General features: G+C 42.8%; 1 protein-coding gene across 1 annotated transcript; it reads left to right on the top strand.

Annotated features, from left to right (window-relative positions):
• Window positions 1–68: 68 nt before the first annotated feature.
• On the top strand, window positions 69–27,722 carry LOC137290836 (cubilin-like). The gene is made up of 17 exons (XM_067821986.1): window positions 69–359; window positions 7,316–7,400; window positions 8,220–8,338; window positions 10,963–11,115; window positions 12,714–12,795; window positions 13,283–13,404; window positions 14,174–14,338; window positions 14,667–14,751; window positions 16,963–17,084; window positions 18,668–18,799; window positions 20,041–20,122; window positions 20,991–21,100; window positions 22,525–22,671; window positions 23,056–23,146; window positions 23,599–23,714; window positions 25,049–25,252; window positions 26,050–27,722. The coding sequence occupies exons 1-17, from the start codon at window positions 299–301 to the stop codon at window positions 26,193–26,195; spliced, it is 2,022 nt and encodes a 673-aa protein (XP_067678087.1). The 5' UTR covers window positions 69–298; the 3' UTR covers window positions 26,196–27,722.
• Window positions 27,723–27,772: the final 50 nt, after the last annotated feature.

Genomic DNA, 27,772 nt, shown 5'->3' with positions numbered 1-27,772 from the left:
AGCTTCCAAAGCGTTGCCCTACTTAAATACACCTCACACTGCCGTGGCCAAACTGCAGACTGTACCTCATTGTGAAGCACAATCTTCTGCCATTTATTCGTCAACACCGTCTCCTTCACACACTACAGGGTCAGGTTCAAGAGTAGTCAACACAACAAACAATGTGAGCCGTTCAACCGTGTCAGCCGTCAGTCGGAACACCTCGACTGTTCCCGCTAGACGACGGATTAGAGGAGTTGAGGTATTCCGGTTGCAAAGTAAACTTGTCCACAACAGGTAGACTTCACCATTATACACAATGGCGTCCTTTTCTCTCACCTGTGTCCTGATGTTGATTAGCGTCCCGCTGCATTTTACAGGTGAGATACTTACTTAAAACGTACTAACATCTGATGGTCATGTTTGATTACTTGCTTGTATTTTGGGGACTGGTTCTCGAATGTTTGTGAAACGGGGTGTGGCTGAGGCTACAGATGTCGTGACCTGTTCTCTGAAGGGTTTAATGCAGGCGACGTCAGCTTGTTGTTGGGGTGAGACTGGCGCTGGGGTTTTGTTACCCATCAGTTTACCATACACCAGAATAGCAGTGTGTTTATGTGGAACGATAATCTTTCATCCAACTAGAGATTAAGGATAATCCATGATTCAGAATGATAAAACATTACCTATATATTTTACCAAATGACAGCACGTCATCTCAAAAGGATGCATAACGATAACACGGAAGACTGTTTTACAGAACAATAGCACCTGAAGTTTCTGTTATTCAGAATGATAACCACTTATCTCTACATTATGTAGACACGTGAAGACCGTGTTAGAATTCACTTCAGTAACTCATGCTAGGGGTGACTAACGGGATCGAGTGGAAAGGCTCGCTGACTTACTGACACATGTCATCGTATCCCAATTGCGTATATCGATGCTTAACCTATTGATCACTGAGTTGTCTCGTCCAGACACCATTATTTACAGACAGATGGATATTGCCGACTGCACCGTAAAATTAGAGTCACTCATTCACTTACCTATTACAGACCAAGGTACTCACTTGCTGGTGCTGACCATATCGATAGAGGGAGTTGTGTTTTACGTAGGTTTTCCGTATCCATAGAACCATAAAGACTTACGCCTATGTTATATAGAACGATATAACCTCGGCCTATTATTCAGGTAGATAACATACAATAACAATGTTACACGTGACATTAACACCAAAGGATTATGTTATAATGCCTAATAATAAATGTGGCATAAAGAATATGTTGTCATCTCGAAGTGAAACATCAGGGGGACCGCAACGTGTTTGCGGCGCTACGACATTCGTAAGTCTATGATAAACTATATGGTTACGACAGCTCGTAACCGTATGAACGCTTTGTTGAATCGTAAAGACACAGTGTGGTAATTAAACGTACGGATGTGTATGTCTTACAGTCAGACTATGAAATCAGTCATTTCGTGAAACGACTAAAAATTTCACTCGTTTTATGAAATGACTAAGACGGTCAGTCATTTCGCCTCATTTCGTGTGGAACAACAATCAATATATGCACTTCAGTTATTTCATGAAATTTCACTTAATAACTTAATCTTCAAAACTGGATCACAATTTCAACATCATTTATTGTCATTTATCGTCATACATCTATTGTGACAACAATTGTTGCTCTTCAGCAAGGCTTTGATGCATTTACACCTGTTTGTTTGACGCCTGCTGTGTTTAAGGTAGCCGCACCTCACAAATCCCTGTGCACCAAATATACATGATGCAGATGAAATGAAATGACTGAAGTGTATTGATTGCTGTTACACAAAATGACGCGAAAAGGGTGACCCTGCTAAACATTTCACGAAATATCTGAAATTGTTAGTCATTTCACGAAATGACAGATTTCACAATCTGACTGTAATCTGTTTTCACGTTATATACAAATATGCCTGCTTTCCCGTCATACAGCGCTGAATACAGATATACCGTTCTATCGTTATATGCAGATGTACCCATTCTCTTGTTATGTACAGTTATACCCGTTCTTTTTATATAGAGAAGTACCCGTTCTCTCGTTATACAGCCCATGCATACAGATAAACATGTTCTACCGGTATATACAGAGGTACCTGTTCTCTCATTTACAGTCCCTGTATACAGATGTTCTGTCGGTATATATAGAGGTACCTATTCTCTTATTTACAGTCCCTTTTATACACATATACCTGTTATATCGTTACACAGACATACTTGACCGCGTACAGAGCAGCTGACGTGTTATATGCAGCAGAGGCTCTCTGGTTCACACGCATGCCGACGTGACATGACAATTTGTCATTTCAGAAATTGTGTTATTGCATCCCGGGCTTGTTTTATTGCTTTATCGTCTTCTACTATTGTTTTCATCCCTTGTGTCAGTGCCTCATTGCTTCCTTGTCGTCTCTTGATCTCACCTTATCGTCTTGTGTTAGTGCATTCTCGTCTTGTGTTATTGCTTTCTCGTCTCTTGATCTCACCTTATCGTCTTGTGTCAGTGCATTCTCGTCTTGTGTTAGTGCATTCTCGTCTTGTGTTATCGCTCTCTCGTCTCTTGATCTCGCGGCTGCTTTTGAAGTTGACAAAAGCGATGGCCCACTTCAGCCACCATACAACTGTGTATGTACACTCAGTCAGGTTGTCGGTCACGCTGTCAAAACGTGACTGTTCCTTGATCTTGTCCTGCCTTGCGAAAGCCGGGTAACGGATGTGTAACGTACGTAGACGTAGAGATTCAGGGTCACAACGTACAGGTCCTCTGTGAAACATGTATGACGTAACCGGTTACTCAATACGCCTACAGTCGTCCTACAGTGGCCTTGTGTGTGTTGTACCTTCAGGTCGTCATGCCACGCACTTGCATTCAATCACCGGTTGTGATGTTGTAGATTCGGATATGTAATATTTACTTTCCTTCATTAGCTCTAATCTTCTCTGGTTTTAAAGGGTACTAGGGGTTGATTTTTCCCAGAATCTCGACTAGAAATCTATTGCGGGATACTCCGAACTAATGTGTCCGCAAGCATAAAGGGGGAGACAAGGATAGGGTCACTGGAAACTATCTCCCCAGGAGTACTCAGGGGAGATAAGCATTAGGGCACTATTCTCTCAAAGGAGACAAGAATGGGGTATTGGGGACCTAGTCGGTCCAAGAACACGCATGCATCGTTGCTATCACCGTCTTCGCCGTGGACGTTGTCGTCTTCAGTCACAACTCCTCTTTCTAAAGGGCACAAGAACAAGACCTCGTTGAAAATCATAACGGTTCGCTCCCTCCACTAGGGAGATCAATAATACACGATGAGGGCTTTTCTACACGATATTTGAACCCAAGGACGCCCCACATTATTTGGATCCCTCCATACCACTAACACAAACATCACCACCGCCTTGATGACACATTTCAAGCATGAATGAATATACCTGGTAGGGGCACTCTCGTGAACATGTAGGTCCCGGTACATGTGTAATAACGTGACACCAAAATAACTGAGCGTGTAGCTGGAGGGTATTGTTCTCGGATCATTGGTCATTTGTGCCCACTTGCACAGACTCAGTTCTTAGATTCTTGAATGAAAACAGGTATTCTTATTTTTATTATTAGTATTAATATTTACAGATTAAAATGAACATGTCCAGCAAAGAGGATTTGGATCACAAGATGGTTGTTTTCACTCGAGCTACTATCTTCTATACTCCAGACAGAATGGTAAGCGCTGACAAGTTTCGGAAACGTTTCGGAGAATGTATGTACTGGAGGGTTCCTCAACACCCAGAGCGTCAGAAGGACTGTGTTTGTGGCAGTAAATCCTCACCATCTCCTAGTGTCAACTCCACAGTGACGTCGGGTCACATGTTAATTTAGGTCTGCCAGTCTTTGCATGTTTCTCGATGGATTTATTTAAGGATGAGTGATGTCTTTACCACGTTATTCCAGTATTCCAGCAGCATCACGCTAGACATCAGACATGTGGGACTCACACTGTACCCATACGGGGAATCGAACCCGGGTCTTCGACGTGACGAGCCACCGCTTTAATCACAAGACTACCCTGTCGCCCCTTTAAGGATGCCGGTTCAGCTCTGCTGCATACATCAGGCTCACAATGAGAGATGTATGATCAGGATCATGTGTCAAATCCGAGTCAAACACGCATGACCTCTCAGTAAACATCAAACCCGAGGCGATGTTTTTCACCTTTGCATAAACACCTCTCCAGTAGGCTGCACAAAGAGAACAGAATGGGAGCTAGCATGTTTCATGCTGTATTGAGTCGGCGGTCTGTAAATAATCGAGTTTGGACCAGACAGTCCAGTGACTGATCAAGAAGATGAGCATCGATCTGCACAAGTGGGATACGATGACATGTCCAACAGGTCTGCGAGCCAGACCGCCCGATCCCGTTAGTAGCCTCTTACATCAAGCATGGGGTACTAAACCATTTCTTACCCGGATCTTCACGGGTGGTCTCATGTTATAAACTGCATGATCGATACACAGAATGATATAAACCATGCCACCCATATGAGCTGTTATAAACCATATCATGGACAAATTATCTGATATAAGATATGCTACCAAACATGTGGTTGGTTATAAAATGTTTTACGATCATATGGTATGTTACCTATAAACTAAATTTGTTACGTCTACACATTGGATGATATATACTATATATCCGCTACCGGATGGTCAAATATAAAATATACCACCCATTACGCGGCGCTTTATACCTATGAACTGTATATCTCCCACAACATAATTATCATATATGGGTATTCGTATAGGTATATAGTCCATCCCATCTACACGTATGCTCAAAGCGCTTTATTTGTGTAGTATTTTACAAACCAACACGTGGTGCACTGAACTATGTCTTAGCCACATTGCGTTTTGCAAATTGTATGATTTGGTATGCCATGAGCTAAATTTCTCAGGTGCTAACAGCGGCCTCCAAAACCTCATAACAGTCCAGAGAAAACATTTACACAGGTAACGCGAAATCGTCACATCCTACCCACAAACACACAATCAAATCTGAACTTTCAGGCTTTATTGAATCCTTCTGATCGACTAAAGCTCCGATACACTTGAAAAAGTATAAAGAGCTGGTCCTGCTTTAACGCCGAGGATAAAAGCTGAACCGGTCACCCCAGAGGAGATTCATGTATGCAGGCCCAGTGTCAATGGGACAGTAACGCCTGGCTGCGTCAGTCGTCATTGCGTGTGATGCGTACTAGTGTAGCTCTCCAATGCTGGGCGAGACGAGTTGATGTTTCTGTATATTTTTAAACTACTTTGCAATAAGAATACCGCATAGAGTCATAGTGACATTGCATTTTTAGGCTCATGGTATCAGCTGCGCGTGCCTCGTTCACCTTGTTCTACACAAGTTCTCATACCTCCTGTGTAGAACTAATGTTTGTTGTATACACGTGATGTTTCTGTGTGCAACTGATGTTTGAATATTGCATCTACACTGCAACATTGTTGACAGTAAGTAATCACACTATCATGCACGTCACAAGATGTTTTATACAGAATGCTGCATCTCTCCTGGAAGAGTGTTTGCAATAGTACTAGTGGACGTCTCTATTGCACCTTTATTGCTACAGTGTTGACAACATGTAATGACACACTGGTATGCATGTTGTAACATTGTTGACATTATGTAGTGACTGGGGCAAACAAAATATAGCACCACTGCTTCACCCATACTGATATCAGTAAGGGGTATTCACCCACGGCTGTATAAAGAATGACGTACACAATGTATCAGCCCGTGCTCTTAACGCTTCTTTTATATCACATAAACCAGCTTAAACCTATTTAATACATGCATGCCCATGTCTGGCGCGTTGTATTTCTGACTGTACACAGTCATTGTGTAAACAACTCGATGTGATTCAGCCCGTAACAACAGTAGCAGCCCTAACTTTGTGGGGAACAGATCATGTACCGCAGCAACAACGTCACAGAAACCAACGCCTTTATAATCTGTTTGCCAATAAACCTACCGATGAATTTCGCTTTAAACAAAAAAGTAATCCAACTGTGTTCAAATTAAGATTGTGAATCCTCATAATTTTACCTTGCCAGTTAAAACTTTAAGTCTCAGAATTTTATTCAAGTTGTTTAAGAAACGGTCATAGATTCAAATCGTTGTTACTGGTCTGTATTACAAGGGGGTAAGCGCAGTAGTTGGAACAGAGTTAGCAAATGCACGCGCGGAACGTGATAAGCGTTAACTTATACCAACCCTACTTGTTCTCGGTGTTGCATTTAATGTACATACACCTTTGTAATAAAAACTAATAAAGAAGTTTGAAACTATGAACGTATCTAAGTATTTAAACAACTTTTATCCCAAGTTGAACCAAATTCTGAGATTTAGATGTTCAAAGGGCAAGGTAAAATTATGAGGATTCGTAATCCGTATTTCACTTTATTCGATTAACGTTTTTGTTTAAAGTAAGATTTTTCATCTGTGTGTTTACACGGCAAACAGACTCTAGTATATGTGAAGGACTTGCTGATTGTTGTCAGCGTTAAGATGAGTTTGCCTTTACGTCACATCAGCATTATTCCAACCATGATGATATATACTGAGGGAAACAAATAACGGAACACCACTTCATCACAATGTTCTGTATAGCTTTGCAGCGAACGGAACAACTCTTGGGAAGAGTCCTAGAAGAAATACAGGAACGGTTTTCTTTACCCTGTTCCTTTATTTACCTTTTTCAGTATATTGAATTAAACGTTAACTAGCAGAAATATTGCAATATAATTACTTATTATCACGTAAATTATCTAAAACTGACCTATAGGTATCCAAAACAACCAAGAATATCTGAAGTAACATTAAATATCTCTACTGTAGCATCAAAATCAAACCTAAACCGAATTAAAAACAGATAGCGAATGAGCATTTCAGTAGATCGATGCTCTTGCTCTAGATCCAGACATGATTATGTACAGACCGTCGCCAGATATCAGGAATGTTGTGTTAAACCAAAAACAAATGCTTGATTATTTACAGTCCTCTATAATATAACTTGTTTTCTGTACCTTTGAATAAAAAATGCTTTCTGATTCTCTTGGTTCAAAATTCAGCAACTCAGTCCTGAAATCATCATGCTCCTATTTCAGGTATGAATATAACCGAAAAGACACTGCCAGTAGCTAGTGAGAATGTTGCGATGAATACAATCTGTAACAATGAAGCACAAAGACTAGTTTTGAATGGATGAAATGATGGATGATGTTCTGACTTCCTCTTCCAGATGCAGCATGTGTACCAGAGGCCATCACAGCAACAGCAACACAACAGTCAATAGCATCTCCAAACTTCCCTGAGCGTTATGGAAGGTAAATCCATTGTATTGCTCAAGCATGCCAGAACGTTATGGAAATGAAATCCTATATATTGCACAAATATCCCAGACCGTTGTGGAAATGAAATCCTCCATACTGCCTAAATACCCCAGAACGTTATGGAAATCAAATCCTTTATATTGCCTAATATGCCAGAGAGTTGTGAAATTTAAATCCTTTATATTGCCTAAATATTCCAGAACGTTGTGGAAATTAAATCCTCCATACTGCCCAAATACTGGAAATTAAATTCTTTATTTTGCCTAAAATGCCAGGGCGTTGTGGAAATTAAATCATTTGTATTGGTTAAATCTTCCAGAACGTTGTGGAAATTAAATCTTTTATTGTGTCCAAAAAGCCCAGAGCATTATACATGGTAAATACTTTATACACGCATTTTAGAAGGTAAATCCTTCAGATTACCTAACTAACATAAGCACTACGGAAGGTAAAGCTTGTAATTTTTCCAGATCGTTTCAGAATAAAACTTCCATATTTTTCTTCAAGATGCTTTAAGAAAGGGTTGTGTTTTAGCAGATAAATTGTATTGCCATATATTGCGAGCAAGCTGTCCGATTGCGACACGTGTCACGATTATATATTCAAAACTAAAGTATCTGTTGGTAACTCGTTTATACAAATAAATACATCCTCTATTTAATGCCAAGTCCGTTATTCCAATGGTAATTCCTTTATATCAATGGCAAATCCTTTGTACTAATGGTGAATCATTTTCGCTCACAAGTAAATCCTCTATACTAATGGCAAATCCGTTATACCTTTTGAAGTATAATTTTTCCGGTTTGTTTACAGTAATGAAGATTGTTCATGGTCAATAACCGCTTCTAATAATGAGGTTGTTCATGTCATGAGTGTGGACGTGGACCTCCACAACGATGGATCCTGTTCGGACAAGATCATGTTTTACAATGGTATGAGACTTGAAGCAGAGTGAGTGAGTGGAATGGTAGGTGCTTAAGTGAGTTTATGAGTGGAGTGGTGGACAGATTAGAGAGTTTATAAGTGGACCGGTGGGTAGATTAGTGAGTTTGTGAGTAGACTAATGGGTGGATTATTGACTTTGTGGGGGGACTGGTGAGCAGATTAGTAACTTTGTGAGTAGATTGATGGGTGGACTAATGAGTTTGTGAGTTGAGTGGGTGGTAGGTTAGTGACTTTGGGAGTAGATTGGTGGGTGGGTTAGTGAGTTTGTGAGTAGAGTGGTGGGTCTGTCAGTGAGTTGTGACTAAGTGGATTGGTGAGTATATTGATGTGTCTAGTGAGTGTAGTTGTGAATGTGTGAGTGAGTGAATGGATTGGTGAGTATATTGATGTGTCTAGTGAGTGTAGTTGTGAATGTGTGAGTGAGTGAAAGGATTGGTGAGTATATTGATGTGTCTAGTGAGTGTAGTTGTGAATGTGTGAGTGAGTGAATGGATTGGTGAGTATATTGATGTGTCTAGTGAGTGTAGTTGTGAATGTGTGAGTGAATGGATTGGTGAGTATATTGATGTGTCTAGTGAGTGTAGTTGTGAATGTGTGAGTGAGTGAATGGATTGGTGAGTATATTGATGTGTCTAGTGAGTGTAGTTGTGAATGTGTGAGTGAGTGAAAGGATTGGTGAGTATATTGATGTGTCTAGTGAGTGTAGTTGTGAATGTGTGAGTGAGTGAATGGATTGGTGAGTATATTGATGTGTCTAGTGAGTGTAGTTGTGAATGTGTGAGTGAGTGAAAGGATTGGTGAGCATATTGATGTGTCTAGTGAGTGTAGTTGTGAATGTGTGAGTGAGTGAATGGATTGGTGAGTATATTGATGTGTCCAGTGAGTGTAGTTGTGAATGTGTGAGTGAGTGAAAGGATTGGTGAGTATATTGATGTGTCCAGTGAGTGTAGTTGTGAATGTGTGAGTGAGTGAAAGGATTGGTGAGTATATTGATGTGTCTAGTGAGTGTAGTTGTGAATGTGTGAGTGAGTGAATGGATTCGTGAGTATATTGATGTGTCTAGTGAGTGTAGTTGTGAATGTGTGAGTGAGTGAAAGGATTGGTGAGTATATTGATGTGTCTAGTGAGTGTAGTTGTGAATGTGTGAGTGAGTGAATGGATTGGTGAGTATATTGATGTGTCCAGTGAGTGTAGTTGTGAATGTGTGAGTGAGTGAAAGGATTGGTGAGTATATTGATGTGTCTAGTGAGTGTAGTTGTGAATGTGTGAGTGAGTGAATGGATTGGTGAGTATATTGATGTGTCTAGTGAGTGTAGTTGTGAATGTGTGAGTGAGTGAATGGATTGGTGAGTATATTGATGTGTCTAATGAGTGTAGTTGTGAATGTGTGAGTGAGTGAATGGATTGGTGAGTATATTGATGTGTCTAGTGTGTGTAGTTGTGAATGTGTGAGTGAATGGATTGGTGAGTATATTGATGTGTCTAGTGAGTGTAGTTGTGAATGTGTGAGTGAGTGAATGGATTGGTGAGTATATTGATGTGTCTAGTGAGTGTAGTTGTGAATGTGTGAGTGAGTGAAAGGATTGGTGAGTATATTGATGTGTCTAGTGAGTGTAGTTGTGAATGTGTGAGTGAGTGAATGGATTGGTGAGTATATTGATGTGTCTAGTGAGTGTAGTTGTGAATGTGTGAGTGAGTGAAAGGATTGGTGAGTATATTGATGTGTCTAGTGAGTGTAGTTGTGAATGTGTGAGTGAGTGAATGGATTGGTGAGTATATTGATGTGTCCAGTGAGTGTAGTTGTGAATGTGTGAGTGAGTGAAAGGATTGGTGAGTATATTGATGTGTCTAGTGAGTGTAGTTGTGAATGTGTGAGTGAGTGAATGGATTGGTGAGTATATTGATGTGTCTAGTGAGTGTAGTTGTGAATGTGTGAGTGAGTGAATGGATTGGTGAGTATATTGATGTGTCTAGTGAGTGTAGTTGTGAATGTGTGAGTGAGTGAATGGATTGGTGAGTATATTGATGTGTCTAGTGAGTGTAGTTGTGAATGTGTGAGTGAGTGAATGGATTGGTGAGTATATTGATGTGTCTAGTGAGTGTAGTTGTGAATGTGTGAGTGAGTGAATGGATTGGTGAGTATATTGATGTGTCTAATGAGTGTAGTTGTGAATGTGTGAGTGCGTGAATGGATTGGTGAGTATATTGATGTGTCTAGTGAGTGTAGTTGTGAATGTGTGAGTGAGTGAATGGATTGGTGAGTATATTGATGTGTCTAGTGAGTGTAGTTGTGAATGTGTGAGTGAGTGAATGGATTGGTGAAAGGACTAGAGAGTTTGTGAATTAGTTGAGTGGAGTTGCCGGTGAACTAGTGAGTGAGTGAGTAAGTGGCTCGGTGGGTTGATTAAAGAGTTTGTGAGTGGGTGACTTGGTAAGTTGCTGACTGAGTGAGGTTGCTCACCACTGTAACCAATCCTAAATATTCCAGTGGGCACCAGAAAACCCAATGTGAATTAGTTTGAACCCAGAATACTCACGGGTAAAATGGAAAAGAGATGTGAACCTCATTTGCCATAATGTCTGTGTGTGATTACTGGGATCTATTTTAAAGGTGCAAACACATCTGCTCCACTACTGAAGACCACTTGTGGCGAACAGATGGTGATGCTGCAGTCGACAGTGACGATGATGTACATCCGCTTCACTTCGGACGGCATGCGGGAGGACAAGGGCTTCTACCTGAAGATATGGTCAGCACCAGCATGTGAGTTATCTAGTCTCTAGTGAGTGAGTGAGTTTAGGTTTACACTGCAATCAGCAATATCCCAGCTATATTGTTGCTTTTTGTAAATTGAGTCTGGACCAAACAATCCAGTGATAAACAGCACTAACATCGATCTACGCAACTGGGATACCGTGTGTCAAACAAGTCAGGAAACCTTACCACCCGATCCCGTTAGTTCCTCAACTCAAAACAAATGAACATCACAACAATAACAGATCAGGTCCATAGTTAAATCCTTAGGTCTGCATATAGGGAATATGAATATGGCTCTTCAAAACAACCATGGAATATCTCACCATTTCTTATCAGCAATGGGACAGCTTTCACCAAACTGCAACATGTTGTGAAGCAACATTATGCATCAACAAGTACTTACCAAGGACCCAGTGTGTTAAAAAGTCACTGGTCCGCTAGCAGCTGACTAGTAAGTATCCAGTAAGGCCAGTAAATCTCGAGTGGATAGTGAATTTTTATGGGGTCATTTTGTAAATATAGATGCATCACCCTCTGGTAAGTTATAATACACTTTTAAATCATGCACGGCTATGACTTGATAAAACTGTTCATCATATCATATTTGGGGGCGCGGTGGGCGAGCTAGCTAAAGCACCTGCTAGTGATCCAGCAAGCGTGAAGAGTTGGTGTCGAGCCCACCCGTGACCGGGTGTATAAACCGTGGAGTTACCTTTGTATGCAGTATACAACCCTGTGCATTTGTGCAGTACACAACCCTGTGCACTTAAAAGAACCCACGAATCCGTTGGTATATGACCAGATAATGGCCACATCAATACGTGCATACACCTAGTTGCGGGTACAGCAACGTGCAGTAAACTTGGGCAAAGTGTCTCAGTTCACCCAGCTTTGAATTGTTTACCTCGTTAGGATGAGAGAGACACGAATAGACTCTGTGCGCCTAATGTATACTCCCCAGGGAGGTGCAGAGAGCTGAGATTCATAATACGATGTGACGCTGAGATTGACATCCAATGATCAAGGGAAACAAATACCAGCGCCTTGAGCAGGCACAACTTGCATGGAAATGTGTGCTATATAAATATCCTATCCTACCCCTCCTATCCTATCCTATCCTATCCCATCCTACCCCTTCCTATCCTATCCTACCCTATCAGCAGCATATCAGTGATTGCTACATTCTATACTGGACAAAATTAGTTGGGGATATATGTAAAGTTTGAAATTCTGAAAAACGATCTATTTTTTCATTGACATACTGATATAATGTGAATTGAGCAGCTAGCCACTACTTTGCACAGTGCCATGATCTAAAATATGTATGCCTTAGGTAGCATGGAAATGCTAATTCTAACCAGTAAAGTATAAGCATGTAAAATACAAACATCCGAAGCAATTTCAAATGAAATGTGTACAAACTGAAGGCGCTACAACATTATTACTACATATTTAGTGGAAGGTTAATGTCCCCGTGTACGTATTCACGATTGAGTGAGGATAATGTTTTAACCACCCGACCCCAACCCACCTAACTTCACCCTGCCTCGCCTCGCCACACCTCATCTTTTTAATTCTTCGCCTTACACGTCATTTGGTTTCAGACGCGACAGGCTGTGCAGCGGCTGCCATCAGTGTTGGCACCAATCCAGTGTTTCTCCCGATGCCGCCAATGAACGGCAACACGTGAGTAGATCATGGTTTGTTGATTAGGCTTTTGTTTAACGCTGCGCTCAGCAATGTTCAAGCTATATGGCGGCGATCTGTAAATAATCGAGTCTGGACCAGTGAGTGAATTTTGTTTTACGCCGCTTTTAGTAATATTAGAGAAATATCACGGCAAGCACACCAGAAATAGGCTCCACGCATTGAATGCATGTAGAGAATCGACTCTGAGGCAGAAAATAAAGTGATCAACAACATGAGCATCGATCTACGCAGTTGTGATACGATGACGTATCAATGATGTAAGCAGCCATGGCCGCTCGACCGCTTTAGTCACCCCTTACAACAAGCACGGGTTGCTGAAGATCAGGTCTAACCCTGTCGAACGTTCACGGGGAGAGTGAATGTGCATCACTTTAGGAGTTTGGAGCTTAAAGTTTAGGATGGCCTATTTATTTCAATTAATTGTGGGATATTTTGACGATTGACTGCGGTACCGGTGTTCTAGTGGTGTGAGCGGTTGTACGTACATACTGAATGCCACCAGTGGATTCGTCAGTTTGGATCTGCCCGGCTGGATGGAATCAGAAGCTCTGGCATGTGGAACTGGTTCAATGAAGGTTTATGACGGTAAGAAAATCTACAATGTATGTATATTTGGGATTACACGTTCTCTATTAAAGGGGGGAATTCGGTCAAATCTGCGATTCGAACCCACACTCTCAGATCGAGGCACGAAATCGCCAACATACATACTCAGAAAAGTAGGCATTAAGCTTACAACTCTGTCACTGGCACAGCTGCACACCTTGCAGTTCTACCTACACCTGAGAACAAATTAAATTATACCATTTCAGGTAACCCTCACTTCCGCTTCAGGTAACCCTCACCTCCAATCTGGAAAACGCTCGCCTCCTCTCTAGTTTACCCTCACTTTACCCTCACTTCACTGTCACCTCGTCTATAACTCACCCTCACCTCCGCTCTAGCTCACCCTCATATCCACCCAAGCTCACCCTCACCTTCACTCTATCTCACCCCGACTTCCGCTCTACCTCACCCTGACTGCTTTAGCTAACCTGACTTCTGCTCTACCTCACCCTGACTTCTGCTTAAGCTAACCTGACTTCTGCTCTACCTCACCCTGACTTCTGCTTTAGCTAACCTGACTTCTGCGCTACCTCACCCTGACTTCTGCTCTAGCTCACCTGACCTCCGCTCTACCTCACCCTGACTTCTGCTCTGGCTCACCTTCACTGTAGCTCCTCCTTAAGACATATTTGGTTTGTTTTAAACATATTTTATTCATGAGAAAGGATTGGGTACAAGTTATACAACGTAGAACACCTTATTTGGTCATGTTTCTAGTTGCAGTCTATTTCAATGTATTTCTGTAAAGGTGACGGAACCGATAGTGTTAAGATGATCGACAGCTGCGGAAGTGAACGGCCGTTCTGGTTCCTCGACAGCAGTGGACAGACCCTGACAATTGAGATCAGCACGACATACACAGGGACAATGCCCAAGCAGTTCATGCTGAAGGCCGTCAGCATGCCAATGACAGGTACGTCACTGTGAGAGAGTGACTTTAGTTTTATGGCGACGTCAGTAGGAGAGGTGCCTGTGGTGGGTAGGTTGGTTTATGTGAGTTGGGGCCAGGTATGTCAGTATGAGAGCAGATGCTGATGTTGGCAGTGATAGGTAGGTGGCTTAACCCACCCACATAGCATACCGAAATATATCATGGAAACAAGGGTGAGTGAGTGAATGAGTGGGCGGGCGGACGAGCATGAGAGAGAGAGAGGGAATGACGTGTGAGTGAGTCACTTGATGGACCTATGGGTGAGTGAGCTGATAAAACTAAGTTTTACATTTCTCTGCTCTGTTTACAGTAACCGACTGTTCCAGTGTGGCCAACCTCCCAGTAGGACCCATGTCGTCGTACATTTGGTATCCCAACTTCATGACATCTCCAGGGTAGGTACCCTACCCCTTGTCACAAACCCTTACACTCCGCCGCAGTGGTGACGTCACATAGCATCACTGCCACACACAAAATTGCATATCACGTGACCGGACCTTAATTTTCCCCTGTTGTTCCCCCTATGAACAAACGCGCATGCTTGTAAGTCGTAAGAGACTGGCCTGAACTGTAAGCTCTTCGGTGCACCAATCATTTTGTTTTACATTGTTACATAGATATGTTTCTACAACCGCGACAGTGAAGTTTATGACAATACACATGGCCCTCCATTTGGATTCGATGACAGCACGTAAAGCCATACAACAAAGGGTGCTAAGCAAATCTAAATAGTGTGAAGCGTTTTAGGATATTTTCCCAGTGAAAGTAACTCATTCTATGAAAGAAGTTTATATGTGTTGACTCGTCAAAAGCAAAACAGATCAGTATTAAAAACAATTTGTTGACTACAATATGTGCGGGACTCTCGGGACTGTGGTAGAGGTATTATGCTGGGAACGTGGAACTCTGGGTAAGAGGTTGTGAAATCCCGCCACTGAGCCTGTCTGTCTGCCTGTCTGGATAATGCAGCAATCAGAATCTGGCGCTCCTTTCACGGCGCAACCTCTACTATGGTCAGTCCCAACTCTCTTAATTTAACATTGCACCAGGGTTACCTCAGTGACTTACGTTCACTTTAGTGCTTTATGACAATATACCCTGGTGGTTATCACATATCATCGCACCCCAGTTGGGTAAATCGATGCATATTTAATATCGATCACCGGGTTGTCTGGTCTAGACTCGATTCTTTTCCGACCACCGCCATATAGCTCGACTGTTAGCAACAATCAATAACAATCCGCAGGCGGCCTTGTGATGGAGGTGAGGGTCGAATCCTGCCCAACCCACCGTTAACTGTGGAGCGGTAGTGTAGCCTAGTGGTTAAAGCGTTCGTTCGTGTGGTGGAGGACCAGGTGTAGCAGCCCATCATACCACACGCACGCGCGCGCACACACACTCACACACACATATACATCAGATTATACTAAGCTATAGGGTAGTTCAGTTTATAGCCAGGGGGTATATTCTTGACCAGGCCAGAGTGTACCCCTCCAGCACCCCAAAAAGGTTATGTTGACAATTCACTCAACATGAGTACGTGACTCCGAGCATTAGTCTTGGTGTCGTATAAAGGAATCTGTAGGTGCATTTCATTGATATTACTGCATAATGCAGAATTTATGGAGCATTTGTTGAGTGCCTCTCTGCGATGTAATATTTTCAACTTTGCATAACCCAACTATGCTGATATACCATCAAGGTTAGGAGTTAGTTACTTGTTTTATTTAGTGTCACTAAGGTATTTCAGCGACAAGGTAGAACACTTAAGCAATGTTGGGGGTAAAAGAATTGAAATTTTGAAAGAGCAGTGTTAATATCCTTGAAGAAAACTGAGCGTTATGGGAAATTTAAATGGAATGGCGAATGAAAAAAGTAAGAAAATATGAAATAAGTGAAGAGAAAAAGAGATTTGTAATTTAATATAGCTGTAGTATAATATATGGTTGTTATTGTTTGAGGACAGGAAGGTTTATATTTGATTGTATTGTGCTTGTATGATTAAAAATATATTTATGAAGTAAATAATGATGAACACTTTAAAGGTTAAAAATGAAGTTGATTTGAAAAGTTAAAGGAACATATATACATACATATGACAATTTTTACAATGGTGAGAAGTGGAATTATTGTATTATTGTTTTTGAAGATTTGATGGTCAGTGTAGATAACCAAGGTGTTTGTGGAATTATTTTATACCTATCTTCTTGTTGTGACACAGGTTATATAGTTTGCTTGACTTTTAGAGATAAAGCATAAACAATTTGACAAGTCTTTGACAGATCAACGTGAAATGAGAAAGATTAAACCACATGCTATTACATTGTGATAGAAAGCTCAGCGTTATACCCTGTGTGAGAAGTACAATATAATTATAGTAGTATCATTAATCACTTGTTTTCTGTAGGGGTATAATCTGGACTGGGGGGTCCAGAATATACGTCGGAGTATAAACACGTCTGAGCTAGCCCAGTTCGACCCCGGGTATACAATGTGCCCTTTTCTGGTGTCCCTCGCCGTGATATTGCTGGAATGGTGCTATAAGCTGTCTAAAATCCAACCCACGCTCTCACCCATTGCAATATTAGCTGTGTTTGATCCCCCAGGGTCTACTGCGAGAAGACATTGCTGGCACCAGGCACTACGAATCGGGTCACCGTCATCACCAACACCGCAGGACAGGAGGTCGCATGTGACGCAAATCCATTCCCGGTTGAAGCAATTGAGGGTGAGTGGATCACTGTAGATTATTGTGAGGGGTGGCGGGATAGCCAAGAGGTTAAAGCTTTCGCTTGTCGCGCCGAAGACCAAGGTTCAATTTCCCACACGGATACAGTGTGAGGCTCTGGAGTTCCCTATAGTAATATTGTTGGAACATAACTAAAACGCTCGTTACACTGAATTCACGCGCCCACCCATGTGTTGATTTTCTGCATACAATAACAATTCAGTTAACATAAAATGCTGAATACAGGTAGTATTGATGCATACGGAATGCTTTCTAAGATAACGTGAGAACAAAGTTAGCAAACATAACTGTACAACACAGTCAACATTGATGCCTTGATGATACAGTCAATACAGAAGAATTGGAGATACAGTCAATACAGATGCCTTGGGGATACAGTCAATACAGGTGCCTTGGGGATACAGTCAATACAGATGCCTTGGGGATACAGTCAATACAGATGCCTTGGGGATACAATCAATACAGATGCCTTGGGGATACAGTCAATACAGATGCCTTGGGGATACAGTCAATACAGATGCCTTGGGGATACAGTCAATACAGGTGCCTTGGGTATACAGTCAATACAGATGCCTTGGGGATACAGTCAATACAGATGCCTTGGGGATACAGTCAATACAGGTGCCTTGGGGATACAGTCAATACAGATGCCTTGAGGATAAAGTCCTATACAGATGCCTTGGGGATACAGTCAATACAGGTGCCTTGGGTATACAGTCAATACAGATGGCTTGGGGATACAGTCAATACAGATGCCTTGGGGATACAGTCAATACAGGTGCCTTGGGGATACAGTCAATACAGGTGCCTTGGGTATACAGTCAATACAGATGCCTTGGGGATACAGTCAATACAGGTGCCTTGGGGATACAGTCAAAACAGGTGCCTTGGGGATACAGTCAATACAGATGCCTTGAGAATAGATATGACACACATGACTGGAGAATATAGTTAACATACATAATGAGTGAGTGATTTTTACGTCGCACTCGGCAATATTCCGGATATATGGCGGAGATCTGTAAATAATCGAGTGTGGGGAAATCAATACAGTGATCAACAGCATGAGCATCAGTCTACGCAATTGGGAACCGATGTCATGTGTCAGCGAGTCTGACCATGCTGTCCCGATGGTCGTTTCTTACGAAGATCAGTCTAACTCGTTAACATACATGACTAGAAAATACAGTTAACACAGATACCGAGAGAATACAATTAACAAATATGCTGGGAAAATACAGTAAACGTAGATACCGAGAGAATACAGTTAAAATACTTACCTTTGGACGACACAATATAGCATACATAACTGGAAAATGCAGTTAACATACAAAACTTGAGGATGCAGTAACATTCTATGCCAAGAGAACACTGAGATATCACACTTAACATTGATACTAAGATATCACACAAAACACTGATAATCAGAGACCACACTTAACAATGATAATCAGAGACCACTCGAACCATAGATATCCAGAGAGCAGACTTAACTCTGACACACACTGACCAAAGGTATCACCAATGTTCCGTGACACCCTCCATCTGCTCTATGTTGTCAGGCGCGTCAGGGGCGACACTTATCTCCAAGACCTGCATGCCCAAGCCAATGTTTATGAGTACCGGCCCTGACCTCAGACTGAGAGCACCATCGGGATCATCTCAGAGAGTCCTTCTCAGGGTTGCTTCATTTGGTAAGTGTGGTCTGAGTAACAATGAGTGTGATGATGATGATAAAAATGTAGAGTATTTATAACGAACCCATCAGGACGTCATGTCCTTCTCAAATTGCACAAACAACATCTTGTCACTATTACCCCGTATATCCGCTACAATATATATCTATCTCTGTATATATTATGAGTTATTACTCTAGGATATTTATATAGCGCACCTACCCATGTAACTAGTACATGCTCAAGGCGCTGGTACTTTTGTCCCAAGATCATTGGATGTCATCATTTCGTGTTCTCAATTTCAACTCCACGAGGATCATACAAGTCTTAGAGCCACTAGGCACACTGAGTTGTTGTGGCTTCCTCATTTCTACAAGGTACCCATTCACAGCTGGGTGGATTGGGACACGTAGTCCCAGTTCTTTGTTCAGGTTTAGTGCAGATTACTGTACCCACAACTAGGTGTATGCACGTGTTCATGTGGCCATCTTCTGGTCATATACCAACGGATTCGTGGGTTCTTTAAGTGTACAAGATTGTGACAACACAGAAAGAGTCTGCAGACAAACTAGACTCCAAGGTTTCTTACACCTGGTCGCAGGTGGGCTCCATCCCGACTCTTCATGCTCGCTGGATCACCAGCCCGCCCTCCATGCCCCCAAACCTGTCATACATCTGGTGTGTGTTATACAGGCCGTACTTTAGAGTTGTGTGTTATAATTTAAGTGTTATGTGTCTGGTGTGTGTTATGCCTGTAGACACCGTTCAATAAGCGGGGGAAAGGTGAGGTCGAAGGATTTGGTCGATGGAGCGATTTGCTGTAAAATTGCCTTGAAACATCACTGGCGCTGATCTACTCGTGTAGGACATGGGTCCCCACACCGTAACGCCACCACACCAAATCTCTCGGACGCTGTTGGGGGCAAAACATTCGTGTTGATGTCGGACATGGCTCGTGGTGATGTCGATAGACACACTGTCTCCAACCCCGTCGTTACAGGAGAAACACGATCATCGCTTTAACAAGCATCGCCAGTTCCGCAGGTTCCATGCCTGGACCTTGTTGCACCATTGCATGTCGTTATCGTGTCAGAACAGGCCCAAACTTTTGGCTGATATTTTCCAACTTCCACTTCTCTCAGACAATTTGTTGATGGTTTGGTCGAAGAACAGACACCTGTGTTTCAGCGTCCGTTGTAGGAAATTGATGGCGTAGGTGAAACACCCAGAGGTTTCTATTTATAAGGTTCTTGTTGCAGCATCACAGTGTAACGGAATGTATATGGAAATGGCGGCGGACAATGGTACGGCAAAGACAGCAGAACATGAGGACATTCAGAGGTAGGATAACTGATGATCCCCCATCCCTAAATCATTCCCTTCCTCTCCGTATCTTTATTGGTCCACTCGCTTGCTTGCATGGTGTTACCATGCTGCCCACCCTGAGCCCTCCAAACTAGGTTGCCATATCACCCACCCCGGGCCCTCCAAACTAGGCTACCATGTTACCCACTCCGTCTCAGCTAAACTAGGTTGCCATGTCACCTACCTTTGGCACCCCAAACTAGGTTGTCATGTCACCTATCCTGAGCCCTTCAAACTAGGTTGCCATGTCACCCGCCATTAGCCCTCCAGCTCCAAGGTTGCGATGTCATCCACCCCATCCAACCCACACTAGGTTGCGATGTCACCTCCCCTTGGCACCCCAAACTAGGATGCCATGTCACCAACGTGGGGCCATCCAAACTAGATTGCCATGTCACCTCCCCTTGGCACCCCAAACTAAGATGCCATGTTACCCACTCTGGGCCCTCCAAACTAGGTTGCGATGTCACCCATCCCGCCCCCTCCAAACTAGGTTGCCATGTCACCCACCCCGTGTCACCCAAACTAGGTTGCCATGTCACCCACCCCAGGCCCTCCAAACTAGGATGCCATGTCACGTACCCTGGGCCCTCCAAACTTAGTTTTCATGTCACCTACCCTTGGCACCACAAACTAGGTTGCCGTGTCGCCTACCGTGGACAACCGAAACTAGGTTCCCATGTCACCTACCCTGAGCACCCCCAACTAGGTTGCCATGTCACCCATCCACAATGGCCCCTCCTCGTTAGTTTGCTGTATGATGCACCCACTTTGCCTCTACCCACTGCCATGTTGTAATACTGACTTGGAGCACTTATACAGGAGCCTGTTGTCTGTGTTCCAGGAACTCCATGTGCATGTACCGAGTGAAGGCGCCCATGGCAGATGAGGTGGTAAATGTTCACATAGAGTCAACTCTGATGGACATGGCCGACTGTGTCACCGTATATGATGGTAAGGACACTAAGGTTGATTTAAGATCATAGATATCGATAACCATTAACTCAGTATCGACTGACTATCGATACATATCAGAAAACTAACTTTGATCAAAATGTCAAAAATATCATGTAGTTTTCGGATTGGCTGAGCGTTCTTCTATTATTTTCAATGTGCCCAGCCAAATTTTCCTTGTGAGAGAGGTGCAGAAAGTAAATGATCCAGACTACCAGTTGTGCAGACTACAGTTGTCCAGACTACCAATTGTCCAGACTACCAATTGTCCAGACTACCAGTTGTCCAGACTAGTTGCCTTGTGAGAGCAACAGTGACTGAGTGGGTTAGATCGCTGACTTTGTATGCTGGCGACTAGATACCTGAATGTGGGTTCCAAAAAGAACCAGAATCTAGTGTATGTTACATCTGACCACATTCTATAAGGCATTGTGTATCTATACCTTCAGAATTGAGAGCCAAAGTGTACTCACATAACGTATGTCCTCTAGACTAGGTGTTGGTTGGCTTCCATCTTCCGGGAAGCCGAGGTGGCTGAATGGGCTAGGCGACGGATTTTGTGTGCTGGCGATTAGGTGCTTGACTCTAAGGATTTTGACTCGAATCTCGGATGGGACTCAACACAAATAGCTGACAAAATATTATCCAAAGGTCTTTCATATACGATGAAAAACTGTTTGTAAACAAATGTCAAGCCATCACCACACCCTCTCCATTCTCTTCATATCCTTTCAACGACCTTCTGTCACTCCCTCAAGTATCTGTCCCCTTCAACGACCTTCTGTCACTCCCTCAATCCTCTGTCCCCTTCAACGAAATTCTGTCGCTCCCGCAATCTTCTGTCCCCTCCAACGGCGCTCTACCTTCCCATCACCCTCTGTCCCCTTCAACGACCTTCTGTCATTCCCTCAATCCTCTGTCCCCTTCAACAACTTTCTGTCACTCCCTCAATCCTCTGTCCCCTTCAACGACTTTCCGTCACTCCCTCAAGCCTCTGTCCCCTTCAACGACTTTCTATCACTCCCTCCTCAGTCCCCTCCAACGGCGCTCTGCCTTCCCATCACCCTCTGTCCCCTCCAACGGTTCTCTGTTCCTCCCACCACCCTCTGTCCCCTCCAACGGTCCTCTGTCCCTCCACCACCCTCTGCGACCTCCAATGGTCCTCTGTTCCTCCCACCAACCTCTGTCCCTTCCAACGGTCCTCTGTCCCTCTTACCACGCTCTGTTCCTCCCATGACCCTCTGCTCTCCCAAGACCCTCCGCTCTCCCTAGTCCTGCTGTCCCCCAATGACCCTCTGTCCCTACCACCATCCTCTGCTCTCCCACCACCCTCTGTCCTTCCCGAGACCTTCTGTCCCTCCCACCATCCTGTGTCCCTCCTATGAGTAACCAGAATGGTAAATGGTCAGTATGGTGTGTTTCAGGAACAGGCAAGACATCCAAACTGGAACAAATGTGTGGGTCGTTCAAGAAGATGTTTTCCAGCACTGGTCAATATCTCTCCTACGAAATCATGACAGATAACAAAATGATGAAGGGGAAGGTCATGGTGAAATACTTCTCTGTAAGAAGTAAGTAGAGCGGAAATACTGAAAAATCTCTAACAGTTTCGGTGTGATGGTGTAGTAAGTAGTGACATTTTTCTGTGAAATTGGGAAACATTGCTTTGATTGAAGTAAGTAGTATTGAAATGTTTCTCTAAAATAAGTAAGTGGTAGTGAAATGGCGAAATATTTCTCCATAAGAAGGAGGTAATGCTAACATGATTATATATTTCTCAGCAAGAAGTAGTGGTGAAAAGAAGTGGAAACCATCGTGGAAAGTGGAAACATTTCCCAGTAAGCAGTACGGAATGGTGAAATGATGAAATATTTCTTTGTAGAAAGAATGGTGCAATGGCGAAATATTTCTCAATAAAAGGTAATTAGTTCGCTAATGATTGTTCTTATCCACAGAGGAAGGAGGCTGTCCTAAAATGATGAACATCTTGGCAAAGCGAGAAAAGGTCATCATGACATCACCTAACTTCCCGATGCAATACCCACTGTGAGTACATCTAGCTAGCCCCCATGCAATACCCACTATGAGTACACCTAGCTAGTCTCCATGCAATACCCACTGTGAGTACACCTAGCTAGTCTCCATGCAGTACCCACTGTGGGTACACCTTGCTAGCCTCCATGAAAAACCCATTGTGGGTACACCTAACTAGCCATGAAAAATCCACCTGTGATACATCTTCATGCTGCACCTTTTTAGCTCTGTTTCACCCAGATAGATGAGCTCCTGTCAATGTTTCACGCATGTTTGTGTCTTTCTGTGACTAATGTTTGCCTGTAACTTTGGTAAAGGTTTCAACTCCTTGTTTTACTGAAGTGAAAATGTCAGCATTGTCCGTGTCGTAGGATTGCAGTCACCCTTCCAGCTCCTTGTCTACTGAGGCGAACATTTCAGTGCTGTCCATGCCATATCCTAGTTTTGTATATATACTGTTTCAGCGCCTCGATGTGTTCGTGGAGGTTCGTGTCTTATCGTCCAGATTATGTAGTGGTCATTGAGGTACTGGAATCTAACTTGCCTGAAAACTGTGACGATTATGCCTTTGTCAATGATGGTAAGTAGATGTATTTCATTCACTGTGACTCCACGTATGGAGAGTGGATAGAGAGAAGAGATGAATATAATCTGGGGAGGAAAGGAAATGGAGACACAGAGTTGAAATGGTGGGGCAGTGGGAGATCACCAGAGATAGGTGAACAAGACAGGGGATGTAAGACAGAGGGCTGATGTGAAAGTCGGAGAGACAGATGGGTGAAGGGAACGGAGAGAGGTGATGAAGGAGAGTCTATGGAGATGGAGAGAAAGAATCTGGGGAGAGGATGGGTAGTGACGATGGAGAGAGATGGGGAGAGACGGTGATGTCAAAGGAGAGAGGATTGATGTGAGAGATGAAGAAAGAGAGGGAGGGGGATGGGTAGAGGGAATGGAGAGAGATGGGAGAGACGGTGATGTCAAAGGAGAGAGGTTTGATGTGAGAGACGGAGAAAGAGAGGAAAGATGATGGGTAGATGGGACGGAGAGGGAATGGTGAAGAGAGGTGTGAAGCGGCGGGGGAGATTGGGTTCAGAAATCTATGAGGAGAAAGTGAATGCAAATGGTGAGGGGTGGAGAGAATTGAAGAGAGGGGTCGATAGCAGGAAGCAGAGAGGATGGAGCAAGATTGACAGAGGTGAGAGAGCAAAAGAGCCTGAGTGAGAACGGATGGAAAGACAGTGTGAGATTAAGAGAGTTGATGGGAGAGAAGAGAGTTTGCATGGGGACACTGTTCTGAGTAACCCGTATCCGTGATGGGTGGGTAATTAGGGTACCTGTCTCAATAACCGGACCTGTTGTGATCAGGTAACTAACAGATGAAACAATGTAATGTGTTATTGTTTCATGATTAAAAGGTTGCATTGTCTTAGACGATTTACACATACAGTCACTTCTTTTGAATATAGACCCGTGAAGGTCGAATAGGCCTTCAGCAACCCATGCGTGCCATAAAAGGCGACTATGCTTGTCGTAAGAGGCGACTAACGGGATCGGGTGGTCAGGCTCGCTGTCTTGGTTGACACATGTCATCGGTTCCCCATTGCGCAGATCGATGCTCATCTTGTTGATCACTGGATAGTCTAGTCCAGACTCGATTATTTACAGACCGCCGCCATATAGCTGGAACATTGCTGAGTGGGGCGTAAAACTATACTCACTCACCCACTCGTTTGAATATAATACATGGTTAAGAAATCTTAGCCTCCAAGCTGAAGAATATGTTGATATTTCTTACAAATGTGACATCAGAAATTAAAATAATGGGCATCTGGGTAAGGTAATAGGAGCTGATGTACCCGGGTAAAAACTTTGGTCCCGTCCCAGTCCTGCATCTGACTTAGGATCCTGTTCCAGGTGACAGTCATGAAGCTGACAGACTTGGTGAGTGGTGTGGGAAACGGAAGCCAACGTATCGCGGCACCGGCCAGGTACTGATGCTCACCTTCAAGGCTGACGACATGAACATGATGATGACCACTAGCGGTGGCAACATGGACATGATGGCAAACAAAGGCTTCAGGTTCCAGTACTACGCCGACACGCTGGTACCACGAGATAGTAAGTCCACGTTTGATGTTCTCTGGTATCTGTACATACTGTTGTCGAATATGAATGATCTTACTTTACTTCAAATGCCATCCGAAGAACACACGTCCTCACAGTAATATTTTAATTTCATTAGAAGAACACATCCTGACGATACTATGTTAATTTCATTTCAATAACACATGTTCTGAAAACACTCCATAAATTTCACTTAAATAACACAATCACCGAAAACACCCTGTAAATTTCATGCAATGGAAACACTCCTCCCGACAGTCCTATGAATTTTGTTTCCAAAATTTCACTTGAAGAAAACACACTTTCTGAGAACACCACGCGTGGGCGGTGTGTGGCCAAACGGATAAAGCGTTCACGCGTGGGGGCGGTGTGTGGCCAAACGGATAAAACGTCTCGTCACGCCACATGGGTACAATTTGTGAAACCCATTTCTGGTCTCCAGAATTTATCTCCAATTTATCTTGCTGGTCGTCAAACTACTGACTTTGTTGACACATTCCATGGTATCCCAATTGCGTAGATCGATGCTCATGTTTCCGATCACTGGGTTGTCCCTAGACTTGATTATTTACAGACTGCATCTTTACTGCTTGAATCTTGCTAAGTGCGGCATTAGACAACCAACCAATCCTATAGATCGATGCTCATGCTGATGACCACTTGGATTGGTCCGGATGCTGTCATTTAGCTGGAATATTGCTGAGTGGGGCGTAAACAAATAACAAGCAATCAGTCATCTACATATTTCAGTAGACGTCGAATACGTTTTGACAATTCTCCATACATTTCAGTTGAGCAAGGTACAGACGTTCTGACAATCGCCGGCGTTCTCTCCATAATCGTAGTGGCCTGTGGCATCATCTTCATAACATACCGCCTTTGCAGTGACAGGAAAGCGTCCAAGAAACGAGAGGACCAAGAGCCAATCACCCATTAATTAGTAACGTTAGATAATTAATTACTTCATTAGACACTCAAAATCTAACCTTTATTGTTTCAATGCATTTAGGGTGCCGTTGTACAGTGCAACCCTAAAGCGACGTTCCTCGTAAGTCGAGGAATGGGAGTTACGATCACAGACCATAATATGGCTTCGTACAAGGGCACCCCAGATGCGATGCATACAGCGTACTTAACTTTACGATCTGTCGTAACTCTCACAGATTATCAAAGGTTTACGAATGTTGCGATACGACATTCCTAACCCAGTGATAAATTACAGGGTTACGACAGATCGGAACCTTAATGACCTTAAAATGCAAACAAACACTGGTAGTAGAAATATTTAGATGTAAGGTCCTAGCCATTAAATGACAACATCCCCTGTTAGAATACAACCGCCATTGAAACTGAGCCTCAACCTTGTAAAGGTACTGGTTTTATAATCACATGCGACACATCTAGCCACGCCCTAACACTGTAACACTAGGGAGTGCTTCTCTCAGTAAATGAATACCGTCAAGTGAGACATTCTAAGTTGGACAGGTAAGGTTAAAGACAAGATTCGATACGATAGCTACAGAACAATGTTAAATGTTGGTGTTATTTTTAGAAGATCCTAAAATTTGATATTATGACAATCTCCACTACTATCTGATGATCGCAGTTTTAGCATTTAAAGCGACAGATCAGCGATGTTATTGTGGATGTCGCATATAGTGACTGTCTCAGTTGTCTCCCCTAACAAACTGAGCATTTTTTACACGTTTTCTGTTAGACGCTTATTGCACCAAGTTACCTATTACATCTGTCCGATGTTTTTATCTCAATGTATTTTACAACTAGTTCACTGACAAAGTTGCTTCCCTCAAACTCCTCAACAAATGTGGCAAAAGCGAGCGTCATTGAGCAAGGAATACTCATCACAATATATTATCAGCATATACTAGATCCACACTTTAATTCTTGGGACCGAGACCTAATTTTGTTTTAGTATTATGACGTCTCTTTTGGTAACCATGGGAACAAACGGAAATGTGTCGGGTCATTTCAAAGATGACAAACTACTACATCGTCCCAACGGTGGGGACTCGGAAAGAGCCGTAATTGCGCCTTGGTCTTGTATTGATAAAATAATGCGTCCATGGTCCAACACTCGTTCACCGACTGCCGGTGCACGAGTGTTGTGCTTTGTATGAATTATTTTCGGCAATACATGCTCCTGTGATTATATCTGATTATCAGCACGAACTCCTCGATGACTTATTTTATTGAACATCAGGATTTGTGAAATGAATTTATATTTTTACTTCGTATGTAATCTCAATAACCAGACTCGGAGATTAATTATATACATATATTACTGTTTATTGTTCTTTGTATGTGTATCAATGTGATACTGTTTTCTTTAACTACTTGAGGGACGCCTTCAAAAAGTATTTACCACTTTTACTTGTCTTTATCGGATATAGAACTGATCAGTAGCTTTCTGTCAGTTTCCTGAAATAAATTTTGTATTTTTACAGAGAGTGTGGATGGTTGTTTATGTTTAAGAGGTAGACCACACATGGCAAC

This window comes from Haliotis asinina, chromosome 1 (assembly GCF_037392515.1).
Source record: "Haliotis asinina isolate JCU_RB_2024 chromosome 1, JCU_Hal_asi_v2, whole genome shotgun sequence".
NCBI lineage: Eukaryota > Metazoa > Mollusca > Gastropoda > Lepetellida > Haliotidae > Haliotis > Haliotis asinina.
Note: the sequence above shows the minus strand (reverse complement) of the source record. Positions and strands in the feature narration are given on the sequence as shown.